Raw genomic sequence first — 17,190 nt, forward strand, 5'->3', positions numbered from 1 at the left:
ATAAAATTTGGTCCCTTAGATGTTGTTCAGCACAGTACTGCGAAGCAAATTATGTATTAGCATCTATTATAGAAATTACAACTTAAGTTTTACCTTTTTTGTTTTTTCTACTGACTCTGTCAGCTTTTTCCGAAAAAAAGTTTTATCTTTTTCGCTACAAATGTTTCTACAGATATTTCTATTATATAAATTACTTTTACTAGATGGTCATAATGCAAATATTCATAATTCTGAAATTTTAGAAGTCAATGTTATAATGAATAGAGCACTTTTAATGAAATAAATGATAATAGTTTTCAGGCCCAAACATATCTAATCCAAATTCAATCAAATTTGTGCTCAATTTTATTATCCAATTAATAAATCGACCTAACCAATTGCTGGTATACCTATCACGAATAATCTGTGTACTGTGCAGTGTTGTTTGCTGAAGCACCATCCATTAACATGTACACACATACAAACAATACAGGAAACAAAATATACATTTGAAATTGCAATTTAACCTGAGTCACAGGCACACAGCAATAACCACATCATGAACAGAACTTCATAACAGCCAAAAAAAAAAAAAAAATTAAAATAGTTCAGGAGTACCTTAATCCAGTTTCATCGAGTTCTTGGTAACAATTTATTTTTCTAACTGGTTTCTAGAATCAGAACATAACATATTATTTCAAATTTAACAAAAATATGTAAAACACAAAATCAGCCTATGCTTTCAGTTATTCGCATCACTGTCACCTACACTTTCACCCGCTTTGAAAGCTCATGCTCGACCCTTCATTGATATTCCATCCTTCAATCCATACACACAACAATAAAAATTAATGTATCAAGAGAGACTTTGAAATAGCATATTAAACAATAACCTTACTGAAAACAGTTATTTTTATAATCAAATCAGGTCGTTTTTTCTTCCAGAGGGATTCGAGAGAGACTTTTCTATTATTATAATTTTTTTGTTAGAAGGTTGGTGATCATTAGCAAACTGTTTGCATTATCATATATAGACATCCGCAAAAATAAAGGGACAAGAGCTTAGTTAGCAGCAACAATGCAAGTAATATGAAAAATGAAATGTTCATTTGCTGAACCAGGAGCAGTTTTAGGCCGTGTTCGGCAGCTCCGTTCCCATAGGAAATTGATAGGATTTGAGACTAATTCCCACTTAAATTCCCAAACCCGTTCGGACAGACAAATTTTTTTCAATTATTCCTATATTTGTTCCCACCACAGTTCCTATATCAATGCAATTTGGTAGGAATTAAAAACGGAGCTCGGAGTGAATTTGTTTTTTCGCATCCCCTCTCTTTTTTTCTTTCCGCAAATTACAGTACAAATAAAACTAAACTTTTTTTTTGTCTTTTTCCTCTAGTGCTTTGTACCTGCTTGATAAGCGGTATATATAAGCACCCTCTGTTCTCTATAATTTTAATGGTGGGACTAAAGACCAAAACTGATTCGGACACAAATGCACTCATACATCATTAAATATTTCCTGTTGGCGCTCTCTCTATGTACTTTATTTATTATATAATGCGGATTAAAAAATTGAACCATGATAATGGTAAACTAAGTAATAAGAAGAAAACAAGTATTATACTCATTAAATACACCTTATTTAATTATAAAAATATTTGTATTTTATAAAATAATGATATGTTATGATTCAATATATTTAATTAATTATATGTAACAATTTTATTAATTAAAATAATTATATAAAATTATGTTTACCAAATGTTACAATTTACAACCCATTAAAATATTAAATTTACAATATATTATTCGTCTAAATAAATAGATGGTGGTACGACAGTTTTTTTTCATTGTAATTTTATGTTTAATTAATATAAAAACAATTTATATTTAATTACTTTTTTATATTAAGCTAACTTTAACTTAATTGGTTAAAATCAATACAGAACAGAACGCTATACTATTCAAAAAAGATAATTAAATAAAAAATCATTTATAACTAAACTAAACTAAAAACAATTAAATAAATATGCATATTTCAAAATAAATCAAGATTTCCCGCAATTAATCCCATGATACAAACGAACACTCATTTTCTCATATTTTCATAATTAATCCCATGCATTCCATACCCGTGGGTTCCCACTTTTTCAAAAGTGAATTTCCATTTCCATTCCTATTCTCATTCCGTAATCCCGTGACATCCGAACACGCCCTATAAGTTAACAAATCCTATCAAGGAATTATGATTACAGAATAAAAAATTTTATTGTTCTAAAATTTAAATACTCAAATAAAAATAAAATTACGAACCTGATAGATTTGATTCCCAAATATCACTTTCTAAAATATCTCTCCAACCCTTTTCATCTGCTTCATGCCTAAGGAGGCTTGCAATTGATTTCACAGCCAATGGTAATCCACCACACTTTCTCACAATTTCCCTTCCCATATTTACCAAGTGTGGTGGCACACTGCCACTTGTACCACTAAATGCATAATGCTGAAATAACTGCCAGCACGAATCTTCAGGCAAATTAGTTGGGGTAAAACAGGCCGTTGCTTGCATGACCTCTGCAACCTTTTTATTTCTTGTTGTCACGAGAACTCTGACCATATTTGCTTCTTTAAAAGGAACCCAAAAAAACTCCCATAGACTTTGATTCTCGTTCCACACGTCATCTAAAACAAGCAGTATTTTTTTTCCCTTCACAATTTTTGCAAGCTCTTCTTGTAATGAACTCAACTCACTCACACCACAATTTATATTAGAGATTGATTCAATGGTTGCTTTGATGAGTCTCTTGACATCAAATCCTTCATAGACACATACCCACCCAAATAAATTAAAGAAATATCCATTCCTCAAATCATTGTAGACAAGTTGGGCAATGGTGGTTTTTCCGATGCCGCCTACGCCAACAATTGAAATGACTGAAAAGTATTCTTGTTCAGATAGTATGAGACCGATGATCTCTTTTAGTTCAGCACCTCTACCAAAAATGGTCATCTCATCTATCATGTGACCTGTTGGAGATCGTAAAATTGCAATGTCAGGACACCTGCAACATTGAACACGCACATAACAAATTGGCCCGGATGGAATTAACCCAGCTGGCAGAACACAAAGCAAATCACAGTATTCGATTTCCAACTTTATAAGTGATGATGAAATGCTCTGCCTTTTTAGAGAGGAATCACCGAAGCACTCAGTAGATTCCACTTCCACCAACTCCAATTCATCTATCTTCAGTAATTTCAGGGCTTTACAGGAAAAAATTGTCAGTGTTGCCAACATATCTAGAGCCCCTAGTCCAGTAATTAACTCTAGGTTGCCACAGTCATCAATATACAAATTTTCAAGCCGGGAGGGTAGCCGCTCCAACTGCAGAATTTGAAGACCAGAACATTCATGAATCTCGAGTCTTTTGAGAGTGTGAAGATTGCTGAATGCAAGAGATTGAAGATTGTTACAACTCTCTAGCGAGATTTCTTGAATTGACTTCAAGGACAATGGATCTCTCATCCATCGTGGTAATGTGGGAGACTGATAATTTTTTATTTGAAGTTCCTTGAGGTTAGGATGTGGCTGGAGGTATTCTAACAAGGAAAAATCTACATCATCTGCCCCAACTACCCTGCCCACTTCAAGTTTATCGAACCATGCCAAAAAATCAAATTGATCTATCTCACCTTCTTCTGATATGATGCTTAACATCAGCTCTGATTTTGCACTGGAAGGAAGTTTTGTAAATTCAGTCTCCCAACATAAATCCAAAGTTTCAAGTTTGCACTTATTTCTCAAGTTAGCATGCTGGGCATCTTCTAAATTAATCACGTTCTCTAATCCTTCAAAGTTTGTCATTAATCACGTTCTCAAGTTAGCATGCTGTTCATTATTACGAATTTTAAATAGTACATAAAGTTTGTCATTAATTTTATAATTGTATTATTTATATTATTAATCTAAATGCTTATGTATGTTATGCTTGCATCATTGTTAGTATAATTTGTCAATTATTCATTCTATGCTCATATTCATAAGTGTCAATCATCCATTTCTTATCCACACATATTAGCATAGATATGGTTTATTTATTTCCAAAATTAACTTGACTACAAGACTTTTTTTAATAAAAAAATATCATTATAAAAATTAAACTTTCGAAACAAAATCCGAAGGATAATCTTAGTATAGAAAGATTTACAAGGTTCATCATGTACATATATATTAGCAAATTTTCAAATGATAAAATAATCATTTATGTGGAATAGTTGACTTGACTTAGGAAGAAACTTGACAATTATCATATCAAGGCCAAAGGATATTAGTAATTATCATATTATAGCCAAAGATTATTTGTAGATAAAATTAAATTACTATAAAATAAAACAATACATAATATAAATAATGAATGTTTTGGTTTGAATTTGACATATCCATATGCATAAGGGAGGCTTGATTAATAAAAACCCAAAAAAGTGTTAGATTATTTCTCTTTGTCTAATAATGTTATTAATAGATTATTACCTACTATTTCACTAAAGTAAAACCCAAAACAAATTTCTTAGTACAGTTACAAAATTATTTAGATTTTGAATTGTATCTAGTTTATTACCAAGTATAGTTGCATGGAGACTTGGAGTTGTTTTGTCTTGATGAAACAGTTGAATGGAAAAGTAGACAAGTTTTTGTGAAATTTTTGAATAGTTTTTATAAGAAAACAGAAAGAGGCAGGTAAAGCAATAAAGCATTCCTCCTATAGTTCTGTATAGTACACTATGAATTATGAATGAATCAAAAGTGAGTATTACTTTATTTGGAAAAAAGGTTGGAGACAGCTCATATAGCTTGGTACTATTTGGCTAAAATTTATAAGTGTACTTTGAGTTGCAGATGTCATCAAATATATATTATTTCTCTCCTAGGTAACTTTTAGTATGCCATAGTAACTTGGTTAATGTATCAGTTACTTTCTTGTACTACTTTTATTTTGAATCAACGTTACCAGTTACCACTTGCATGTCACATGTAAAGTTTGTACGTAGTAAGCATTTTTTATTTTTTGATGAGTAGACTAGAACTACTACTTACTAGGGTAGACATCTATCTGTTTGTCATGGTTTTATGAAGCATGTTTATGTTTTTGTTGAATAATAAAAAATGAGGCATGCAACTGAGAATTTTTTTATCCGTAGAAAATATCAAAAACAAGAGAGGTGGAGAAAGAGTACAACTGAAATTTTATGAATACAAAGATCGATATAGATTTTACCGATCTAAACCGCATATTTCTGGCATTCTCATACGAGCAGCATAGCATAAATCAAGAACTAATAGATAATGAAGCCACATAAAATCCAAACATATCTAAACATGTACAAAAAAATAAAAAATTAGTTTGGTTTGATAAAATCTATACCGATCCAAACTTTAGATAGTTTAAATCAGTAAAATCTTAGGGCCTGTTCGGATGTAATCCCAAAAATATTGTTCACGTGGGAAAAAAAAAATTCACTCAGACTGAATTTTTTTTCCCACGTGAACAGTAAATTTCAGTTCAAACTTTTTCTATTCCCGTTCCTATTCTCATTCCCACTGTGCAGCCGAACAGGGCCTTACTGATCCTTGTACTTATTAAAAAAAATCAATTGTACTCTTTATGTTTCTCTCTCTCTCTCTTTTTTTTTTTTGGTATTTTCTACTGATAAAAAGTTTCTCTATGCAACTAATCTTTATAACGCAACATATTACTGTTAGATATTAAAATTAGAGTGAGTCTATGGTACTATGCATATTACGATTTGGCACCGTGCTACGGCTCTATATTTGAGTTTTCAAATCCTAACGGTCGATCCGAACCGTTCATCTTGTTCTCCATATTAATATGTGTTTGGAGACCAAATTTTATATTTTTTAAAATTTTTTTTACTATTTTTTTAGATTTATTGAAATTCACTGTTTTTGGATGGTCCAGAATTTTCAGATCAAGTGATTTTCTAAATATCTAAAAAAATAGTAAAAAAAATTCAAAAAATGTAAAATTTGGTCTCCAAACACATATTAATATGGAGAACAAGATGAACGGTTCGGATCGACCGTTAGAATTTGAAAACTCGAATATAAAGCCGTAGCACGGTAACAACCCGTGATATGCATAGTACCATAGACTCACTCTTAAAATTATTTTATCAGAACGGAGAGGGCCTATAAATTTGGAAGCTGTTTCGGCCCATTTAAGCCCATTTTAGAAATCTAGTCCTTGTAATTTTCTTTGTTAAGTACATAAACCTTTGAAAGGTGGTCGTCTGATTTGACGGATATTACAAATTTCATTGGTGGAGCCCATAATTGTGGTCATATTGGGCTTTGATTTATATTTTGCAGGCTTTTGGAAACTTCTAGTCTTAGAATTGTGGTCATATTGGGCCTACACACGTCGTCTGAGACTTCTTTTCATTGGTGAAGCTTTTTCCATTCGGTTCTCATATTCCCATGCAAAAATGCTATCTTGCAGAAATATCATGACAGGTTATATGGTAAGAAGACAAATTAAGGAAAAATATATATATATAGAGGTAGGCTAATATACAATCGATTGTTCCTGAGGTCCCGTACAACTAAGTCATTTTCTAATTTTTAAAGTCCAAATGATCGATCCAAACCGTTCATCTTGTTCTCCATATTAATATGTGTTTGGAGACCAAATTTTACATTTTTCTGAATTTTTTTACTATTTATTAAGCCACTTTGAAAACCGCTGATCCAACGGTGGCTTAACAAAATAGTAAAACCAGAAGCTACCGTTGGATCAGCGATTTTCAAAGTGGCTTAATAAATAGTAAAACAATTCAAAAAAATGTAAAATTTGGTCTCCAAGCACATATTAATATGGAGAACAAGATGAACGGTTTGGATCGATCATTTGGACTTTAAAAATTGAAAAATGACTTGGTTGTACGGGACCTCAGAAACAATCGATTGTATATTAGCCTACCTCTATATATATATATATATATATTTGATTTTTCAATTGTAAGTTGAATGCAATATGACGGTTCACAGTTTATATTGCAGCGGGATTCTAAATAAGAGTTATGTTAGCAGTATTATTTGAAATTCCATTTCACATAATGATTAACTCGATAGTTATTTTAAATATCATAACTACTAAAATAACCCTCAAATTCTGTTTCTCTCTTCTTTTTTTCATATTTCTACCGATAATTTTTTTCCAGGCAACTAATCTTTATAACACAAGATATCTGTTCTAAGAATAAATAAAATAATGCTAGCTAGATATCACTCTAAGATATTCAAATTGCTTTATCAGAACAGAGCGGGCCTAATAAATTAGGAAGTTGTTTAGGCCTATTTAAGCCTGTTCCAGAAGTTTAGTGTTTGTAATTTTTGTATGCTTTTGTGAGAAAGCACCTCAGTCACCTGGTTGTCAACTGGTACTTGTAATTAACTGTTTCAGAAATCAAATGAGCTTTTAGCCTTTTTAAAAAAAAAAAAAAAAAAAAGGGACTTTGTAATTTTCTCTATTAAGTACATATGTTTTTTTTGTAAGATGGTCAGATTTGACGGATAGTACAAATTTCATTGATGAAAAAAATGCCTTGAAAATTGTATCCCCACCTAAATATATGAATCATGTAAATAAAGATTTTATTGAAAATGTTAAAATACTAAAAACGAAAACATTATTCATGAAACCCATGACTGTGCATTTTGTTTGGTCTACATGCAAATGAAACACCATTATTGTCAAACAAAAGATAAAAACAATTTAAGCATTCAAATGCTTGGCATCTCTGTACCAAATAGTATTAATATAGTTGGGCCTCCACAGCCCGTCTGAGATTCATTTCATTCGTTGAGCCCAGTATTGTGGTCATATTGGGCTTTGATTTATGTTTTGCACGCTTTTGGAGACTTCTAGTTCAAGTCGAAGGCACTAGGCAAGGTGATGCTTTTTTTTTTCTTCTGCTGTCATATTCTTCAAGGAGAATTTCATATATACCACTCAAAAACTGAGAAATTATGTATTTACCATTCAAATTTCTATAATTACATATTTACCATCCAAAAATCTAATAACTAACATATTTACCTAATTAATAAAAAAATAAGACTAATTAAGTTTAAGATTATATAAAATATAATAAATAAGTTATTTAGTCTCTTCTTATTTTCTACCCCTTCTTTTGCGCACATATTTCCATCCCATTTTTTTAGACATAACTTCTGATTTTCACTTAAACTCTCTTCTCATCTCGTCTCTCCCGCTTAAACTCGGAGAGAAGGGGCAGCAGACTTAGATATAAGAATTCCAACTCCAACTTAATCGTTTTAAAAAAAAGGAATCACTCCAACTTTTTCAACAAAATAACTCATATTGAATTCGACGCTGATATTGTAACTCGTTATCAAAAGTAGTAACTGAGTTTGGGAATCTTTGTTTTGCTACTGGCTCAGTTTGGGATATCTTTTTGTAATATTTTTTTATTGGGTATAAAGGAGAATGGTTCTAAGGAAAGAAAGAGAGGGTGCTAAGTTAATCCTTGATTAATTATAGTTTTAAGAAAATTAAACATAATTAATTTGAGTTTAGGGGTATATTTGATATATACTAAAGTTATATTGGGTAAATATGTGAGTTATTAGATTTTTAGATGGTAAATATGTAATTACAAAAATTTGAATAGTAAATATGTAATTTCACAGATTTTGAGTGGTATATATGAAATTCTCCCTATTCTTTATGTAAAGATGCGATTTTTTTTTTTAAATAGAACAAAATATTTTTAACAAAAACAAGCATTATTGATTTGAATTCTACAAAAAATGATTCCACCCATCCGCAAGATCAGTAGAGATACAAAGACGTTTGCTTCACTGGATCAGTGGAGCCATTTTATGACTTATCTAAACAATTTGTTGAGAGAAATCAGCAAACATGTTTATGCCTCAACCAATCCACATAATCAGTTGCAACCTTGGTAATAGTTGTCAATTAATTTTTCAAGTGTAACTAGCTAAGGTACAATATTTAATACAACTTTTAAATTATGGCGGTTCGCAATATTGTAGCTAGCGAGATTCCAAATAAGCGCTATGTAAATAGCAGTATTATTGGAAAAGCCATTTCAAATTGAAATATTGTACCAACATTTGTCAGGAAAAATAATTACTACATTCAAATTCAAACCATAGCAATGGAATACAAAGTTCAAAGATGCGATTAAAAAAAAAAAAAGGTTCCCAGCATTTTGCACTTTTTTAAATATTTGGAACGAGTTCTCTTTCGAAAAGACCACCAAGCCTGTAGCGCACTAAAAATAAGGGCCATTCACCAATGATCTTGGAGAGGAGTGGAAGGATGGTGCATAGTACCAGTATGAGAATTGCAAGCCACAAGTTGTTTTGCGCAATCACCGTGAACAAACCGGTACCAAACGCAAGTGCAGTAGCCACGTAAGCACACCACATGAGAGCCCTTGTTGTTTTTCTGTAATTGACCAGGAAATCCAAGTCCTCCCATGTCCCCAAAATACAGAGAAATGCGACAGAAAGGGAAGAACACATGGCTATGGTGTCAGAGATGAGGAACACCTGAAAAGCAACTTTCCTTGAAAAAATGGGTAGGCCGGCATCGGCGGGATCAGAACTGAATCCTCCTGGCAATGTAAAAGCCGCAGCAAAAGTGATGGTAGCGAGGAGGGCAGCGACCAGAGATGTGTTTTGCGTGTACTTTGTTGTGAGTGACTTCACCTCCTGAATTCCTTGATTCTTGATTGTCTGTTTTACGTAAACTTCTGCTGCGTATTTCCATGGTGATGGAATTACATTTGACAATAATGTGAACGACTCATTCTGTGACAGCAAAAAAAAAAAAAAAAAAATTATGCATGATTTTTCTTGTGCTTATATAAAAAAACACTAGTTACATCATGATCATTAGAATTAAGGACATGTACAAATTTTAATACTAAATTTAAGTGTCGCGTGTAAGAGCAATGAAAATGAATTAACTTGTAATACCCATTTCAAAGTCTTCCATAAGGCTTTCTGTGCGTGGGCTCTGGTAACTGCATTATCCCCGAGAAAATTAAAAGCAGTGCAATCCTGTTCTGCATGGGTTAGTAAAGAACGAAGGATCTTTGGGTTGCACTTGCTAGCAGCCAAATGCAAGGGAAGCTGGCCTTTGTAGTCAGCTTGGTTAATAAACCTATGAAGTTGGGGTGTTCTTACTATGTAGTTGATAATATCCAGTTTCTCATTTTGAATAGCGTGATGGAGTGCATTTTCCCCAGATATGCTGGTAATATATACAGAATCTGGGCAAGTGTTCAGGATCTCTTTTGCAATTGACAGATGGCCCATTTGCGCTGCTATAATAAATGGAGTAGATCCTAGTTTTGCATGCCTCATATATGTGAAATTATCATTAAATTATAAGAATATCTTAACTAGATCGAGATTGTTGTCAGTTACAGCTCTCTCGAACGGAGTGTATCCACGTTTGTCCTTCTGGTATGCTAGTTGGGGACGTCTTTCCAACAGTTGCTTAGCTATACCTAACAGTACATGCCACGATAAAATTACAACATTTACCAAGACCACCTAAAATCTATAAGTAAGTGGTTCAAATGTGTGCAAGGATTGAGCAACGATAGTCGCTCCAAGAGTTTCTGGAGTGATGGCAATAACAGCTCGCTCCAAGGCTTGAGCATAGGCTGGGAAATGACATGAGACAACTGGGCGATGTGGATTTCAGACTTTCAGGTATAGGCAACAGGGGCACATATAGAGTTGGTGTGGTAGTTGGGAGGTACAGTTACTGGTGGGGTTGCTTTTGTGCTTCATAGAGTTCTTAGTTTCACAAAACGAAATGAGTACTTTTGACTTTTGAGTTTTGTCTTCTGACTCTGAATGGTTGGACTTCAGATAATTTGAATGAATATTTAGAGTGAAATTAATCAGGCTGCAAAATATTACTTTTCTCAACGGAAGTACATAAGGACTTAACTACAGTTGTATAAAAAATCTCTAATCAATAACCCTTTGATCGGAATAAAAACCAATCAAAATAGAATTCAATTCAATAGAAAAGAGACGAAAAGAATTGATTTGAAAATGAATTTCCTTGATCAGAATATGGATACAAAAGGAAAGAATTCAATTCTAAGTAGTAAGAAATAGCCCTAAAAGTTCATTGAATTACCAAAATTGCCATGAATAACAAAAATGCAAGAAGAGGGTTAAAGAGAAGACGCAAACTCACCCTCCACAGCTTCGCCTCTTCTTCTTCCCTGTAGCCACGAACCTCGGAGACCCACAACTCCTCTCTGTCTCTTATTTTTCACTTCAGCCACAAATCACGAGACTCACAACTCCGCCTCTCCGCCTCTTCTTTCTTCTAGCCGGAAGCGGTGTAAAAAGAGAGCCCAACGAGGGTAGTTGTGTATTTTTACTTTGACGAAGATGATTCTCATCAAATCTCTTGCTTTTGCGCTGGATTTCCCTTCGCGATTTCGACGCCTCCAAATCGCATAAAATCTTTTCTTTTCCCGCTCGTCGCTCTCTTCCGATCAGGCGAACAGTGTCAATTCCATTTCTCTTTCTCGTTTGCACGAGAAAACCTCCCTTCCGATCAGAGGGTAAGTATGAAAAATAACATGCAAAGGTTTGGGCTTATAAGTAATGAACCTGTGTATCCGGATAGCACAGCAACATACAGAGCTGATATATCTTGTGGGCCAAAATCCGTGGAAAACGGGATTTGTAGCAATCGATCTACAATGTTAGTATATCCTCTCCGGACCGCCATAAACATGGGTGACTCCCCTGCGTTGGTTATTTGCACGGACAGTCGTGGCTCTATATCCAAGAGCTGGAATGCCAAATTTTCAAAGCCATTCTTAATGGCAAGATGGAGAACATTTTCTTTGCGCCTATTGATCTTCAAAAGCATGCGGCTCAACAACCTCCCTTCTTCCAAATCATCTTGGTGCATATAGTGTAATGCAGCAGTAATAATTGCAGAAGCCATCAAACGGTTAGGTGCCATCAGAGCGGCCATCAGTGGGGTCTCACCATCAGCGTTGGTTCCGTTGAGGAGGTAATGGACCCTGGAAGTGTCGCTGGACAAGACTTGATTTGCAAAGTCATGATGGCCGAGCATGGCAGCAATGTGAAGGCAGTTGTTCATGTGACGGTTGGTACAGAGCAGGATATCAGGGTTGGCATCCATCAAGTTGATGCAGTGGCTGAAATCACCTTTTACACATACCTTGAAGAACTCTCGTCGTTGTTGTTGGTCCATTGGGATAAAAGGTGGGTTGGAAGGGGAAGCTGATAGAGATGAAGAGGAAGTTGATAGAGATGAATTGCTTATGCTTTGTGGTAGTTGAGTGTCCATTGGGATAATAAGTGGGCTGGAAGGGGAAGCTAAGCTAGCTGAAGAGGAAGTTGATAGAGATGAATTGCTCATGCTTTGTGGTAGTTGTGTGTCCATTGGGATAGCAGGTGGGCTGGAAGGGGAAGCTGAGCTAGCTGAAGAAGAAGTTGATAGAGATGAATTGCTCATGCTTTGTGGTAGTTGTGTGTCCATTGGGATAGCAGGTGGGCTGGAAGGGGAAGCTGAGCTAGCTGAAGAGGAAGTTGAGAGAGATAAATTGCTCATGGTTTCTTGCTTACTTTGTTGGTAGCCTTAATTTGTGTATTGATCTTGAGAAGATAAAATGGATTTATATATCTAGCAAGTTAAGAAACTTGTCGCACGTTCTCACATGTTAGCTAGCTGTACACAACTTACAAACAGAAGATTATCATTAATTAAGGAAAATAATATTTTATTTATGTTGTATATGATTAGTTATCCTTATTTCGTAATTAAAAGAGGACACCTTTCTAAACAAGAAGAAAGTAAAGAAAAAAAAAATAGACTTGGATAAAGTCTTTTCGAATACTCAGAAGATGGATGCCCTAAACGCTTATACCACATCTAGATTTGAGATCTTCGATTTAAAGGTATACTTGTAGTCAGATGAGTTAATTTAGTTTTTTAGTTAATTAATCTTCAAAAAATGAATGGCTCTTTTGCAGTTTTTATTAGTCTCTTTCTTCAAAAAATGAGTTAATTTAGTTTTTTAGTCAGAAAGAGAATGGGCACTTATGATCAAGCCCGCTCTTTTGCAGTTTTTATTAGTGTTTTATTTACTAGTTAAGTGTTGAGTTAATTCTATATAATTCCATTTGGAACTGTAAATAATTCTTTTTTATCAATATATTGTTGGCTGGCTTCTTGCCAGTTGACCTTAAAAAAAAAAAAATGAATGGCTCATATAAATGAGATCTGCTTAATTTGCTGATGCAACTATTTGTTTTTATTAACAGGAAGCTTAAATTCGAATAGTGGATTATAACTAGTACCTCATGGCTTCTCTAAAAGATAAGATTTCACTTTGTCTGAATTTTGGAGTCTTGTTGTGGCATTTTTCTTAAATATTCATTAGATTTATATTTACTAAGAGTGAACACGATTTCCCTATTTTTTTTTTTTTTAAAGTTCCTTCTAGTAAATATTACTCTAGTTTGAACTTAAGTACATAATAAAAATGTGTATAACTTAATAAGACGAGACAAAGCCATAATCTTCTCAAAGCATAATGCATGATACATTTGTGGATTATTATTATTTTAAAAAAAATAAAATAAGGCCTGACAAAGTTAATGATTCTTGCTTTCACAATACCAACCCTTTTGCAAGATTTAATAGACCTGTGTTACCCTGATACTTCATATATAGTTTGTACCAATATCGGGTAGGTACGTGTTTGATACGCTCCCAATACGTATCTGATACGCTAAGTAGCATATGGGATTATTTTAATATATATTTGACTTGTCGATACGGTGTCTGATACGTCTCAAATACGTCTCAGATACATCATGATTATTTTAATACATGTGGAGGATCTTTTAGTTAGTTTAATTTGTTATGAAGTATGACTTCAATTTTATGGACTTAAATTTTAGAATAGTGTATTTGATTTGAATTTATAATGGATGTTATGGACTGTGATATATATGTCCATCTTTCAAGTTTTAAATTAATTGACAAGTTAAATTTGTTGTAAGTTCATGACAGTTCAGTGAATGATTGTGTAATTATGCATTTGTTTTTCTGCTATATTTGTAATAATACATGTGTTCAATCAATTTTTAAACTGCCGTGTAATACAAGTGTTGAATTAATAATATAATTAAAATAATAAAAATAATATATATGATAAGCATATTGTATTTTAGATTTTGAAAATTACTGTATCTTTGTATCCATATCGTATCCAATACGATGCCCTTACCCGTGTCCATACAACAAAGAAGAGATACAACTATAGGTTAATTCTTAAGAAACCGAAGGTTATTTCCTCACACAACAACTCTGTTAATTTGTTAGTCATTTCCTATTTTTGTTCAGTACACATTAACAGCTTGGTACAGATATGTGTGATCTGAGCTCGACTATTTAATTAATGCCCTTGATTAATTAAACAGATAAAGTGCGTAGATCTCGAGATCTTCCATTAATTGAGTTGGGCCCTCCATGTGATCAATTCTTGGTTTCTTCCGAAAATTATATATACAGAGCAGTTGAGCAACAGAGTTACTGAATTAATTAATCAAAATTAAATGAATGCACCTCAGATCTACCTTTATATATACTATAATTATTTCCTCCATGTGATTGCTTTGTTGCTTCGATAAAGACTGACAGAGTTCTCATTTCTTAAAATGGATTTCAAAATTTAGTTCACCGTGAACATATAGCACACCGTCGACACCGAACTATATATACATGCAACAACCAAGCTTTCAATTGCATATTTGCACCTAACATAATCATAAGATTTAATTTCCAGTTTGTATATCCACTGAAGATTTGTATATTTTTAAATTTGAAATAAAAAATATAATATCGTATAGTGCTTGGGGAAGTAAACAAGTTGTTGCTATACATTAACGAGGAGGGTTCCAATGCCTCATGTTTTTCATATCTCATCATAGCTCATATCTTATATTTTCATTTTCAAAGTTTAAATTATCGATCCGAACCGTTCAACATGATATCCAAACTAAAATATGACTGGAGATAAAATTTTATAATTTTTGGAATTCTTTTACTATTTTTTAAGATGGATAGAAAATCACTATTTTTTAAACGGTCGAAAATTAGTGATTTTGTGCCTATTTAAAAATAGTAATTTTTTTTTCCAAATATTCTAAAATTTCATCCCCAGTCATATTTTAGTATAAATATCATATTGAGCAGATTGGATCAACAATTTTGCCTTTGAAAACGAAGATATACAATATGAGATATAATGAGGTATTGGAACCCTCCTCTTAACATTATTACCAATTTAAAAAATTTAAGAAACAACTAATTTCTCTTCTTTGTGTAAATAACTTTTCTCTAATTTCTCTTCTAAATACACAATAGTATATACTACATTCAGTATTCATTAGATTTATAGTCCTTAAAATAAATATATATGCCTCTAGTTTAAACTTAAGAACGTGATAAGAAGGTACATGCATGACTTTAGTGGCTGACTTGACTCGGCCGAGTAGTAGCGGAATTGGCCGGATGCGAACTAATTTTTTCGGAGTAGACTCAAGGGGATATGACCAATTTCCACTCAGTCTGTTGCTTCTAGAGCAAAATAACCTCGTTTTCTTAATTCAATTGAACCAATTTTGCATTCTTACATGACCAATTGAAGGGATTTGGGACAGAAACATAGATGTGACATGCAACTCGAAAACAAGAAAAAAGAAGTTTAAACATTATAAAATATAGAATAGACATGATGTACGAGCGAGTGTACTGTTTTGTTTGAAGAATATAACTTGATTCATTGTGAACTGTGTCCATACAAGTTTAAATAGACAAGGTTAGACAAAGGTGACCTGTTCTGATGCACAGATTAAAATATTGAAGACTTCGCGTAGTTGAAGACCTCGTAGATAATTTTTTTTTTTAATATTCTCTTTCCATTTTTTAGTACATTTTTTAGAGTTTTGATAGTCTCATCTCATTATTTTCAAACTGAAACATAAATAGAATCTCTGTAATGAGTTCATAATGTGCACAGAGGCACTACTGTTAACCCACTACGTATTTAAGAGAACATGAACTAAAAATCTTTCACAAATTATGAAATTTAAATCATTACTCTTTTTAGCGTGCCAATCTTTAAATTTCACTGTCCTTCCTCATGCATGTGTCCACGCTTCTTATAGTGGTGACACTTAGAAGCAGGCACGGGTTTTGTACTAGATATACTTGCATTGTTAATACCAGTAGCAGTATTAACTTTATTTTTACCCAGCCCACAAGTTACCTACGTAAATTTCCAAAACTTAAAAAGAGCTTTCTGATTTCTGCACAAAAAAGATTACCCACAAGTTACCTACATAAAAAAAAATCTTCACAAAATTTAGCATATTTTTTTAATTTCTGAATTTTATGCAATTCTGCCCTCATAAACTACAAGGCAGTGGCAATCTGTGGTTGTTATTTTTTGTAAGACAAAATAGAAGAGAGATTAAGAAAACAAATTATATTGTAATCTTATTTTCAGCTTTACATGAGTCTCTATTTATAATTACAAGACATTCAAAAAACTAGCTAGCCATTGAAATGCATTATTCTATATTGCTATTAATTACAAACCACTATTTCCTACAGTAAACTATTTCCTATAAGACACTTTCCTATAGTATTAAATAAACTAACCATTATAATTTGAATTCTATTTCATATTTTAACTCTATCTCTCAAGCTAGGAATGTATATATCGTACAATCCTAGATTGCTTGTAATTTTCACAAATGGACTTCGACCCAAAAATTTGGTGAAGATATCATGACGAGTTGATCTTCACCTTTTATGTTGTTGTACCAAATAGTAATAACATAGTTCGGCCTCCACACCTCGTCTGAGTTTCTTTTCATTGGTGGAACCCAAAATTGTTGTCATATTGGGCCTTGATTTATATTTTGCACGCTTTTGGAGATTTCTAGTTGAAGGCAATAGCTAGGTAAGGTGAAGCTTTCTCATTCTGTTCTCATATTCCCATGCAAAGATGCAATTTTGCAGAAATATCATGACAGATTATATGGTAAGAAGA

The 17,190-nt window shown here is 33.0% G+C and overlaps 2 protein-coding genes across 2 annotated transcripts; both read right to left on the reverse strand.

Annotated features, from left to right (window-relative positions):
• Nucleotides 1–568: 568 nt before the first annotated feature.
• Nucleotides 569–3,847, reverse strand: LOC144546229 (uncharacterized). The gene is made up of 2 exons (XM_078294773.1): nt 2,296–3,847; nt 569–799 (listed from the first exon to the last, which is right to left on the reverse strand). The coding sequence occupies exons 1-2, from the start codon at nt 3,845–3,847 to the stop codon at nt 753–755; spliced, it is 1,599 nt and encodes a 532-aa protein (XP_078150899.1). The 3' UTR covers nt 569–752.
• A 5,351-nt stretch (nt 3,848–9,198) lies between these two features.
• LOC144546475 (protein ACCELERATED CELL DEATH 6-like) lies at nt 9,199–10,435 on the reverse strand. Its single transcript, XM_078295027.1, has 2 exons — nt 10,031–10,435; nt 9,199–9,862 (listed from the first exon to the last, which is right to left on the reverse strand). The coding sequence occupies exons 1-2, from the start codon at nt 10,418–10,420 to the stop codon at nt 9,269–9,271; spliced, it is 984 nt and encodes a 327-aa protein (XP_078151153.1). The 5' UTR covers nt 10,421–10,435; the 3' UTR covers nt 9,199–9,268.
• Nucleotides 10,436–17,190: the final 6,755 nt, after the last annotated feature.

The sequence above is a fragment of the Carex rostrata genome, chromosome 29 (genome assembly GCF_964058835.1).
Source record: "Carex rostrata chromosome 29, lpCarRost1.2, whole genome shotgun sequence".
NCBI lineage: Eukaryota > Viridiplantae > Streptophyta > Magnoliopsida > Poales > Cyperaceae > Carex > Carex rostrata.

Excerpts from the sequence above, each read along its gene's own strand:
- LOC144546229 (XM_078294773.1), bottom strand. The coding sequence starts at position 3,847 with ATGACAAACTTTGAAGGATTAGAGAACGTGATTAATTTAGAAGATGCC. Across the intron at positions 800-2,295 it reads TTGGGAATCAAATCTATCAG|GATGGAATATCAATGAAGGG; the intron begins GTTCGTAATTTT and ends TATGGATTGAAG.
- LOC144546475 (XM_078295027.1), bottom strand. The coding sequence starts at position 10,420 with ATGAGGCATGCAAAACTAGGATCTACTCCATTTATTATAGCAGCGCAA. Across the intron at positions 9,863-10,030 it reads TATGGAAGACTTTGAAATGG|AATGAGTCGTTCACATTATT; the intron begins GTATTACAAGTT and ends TTGCTGTCACAG.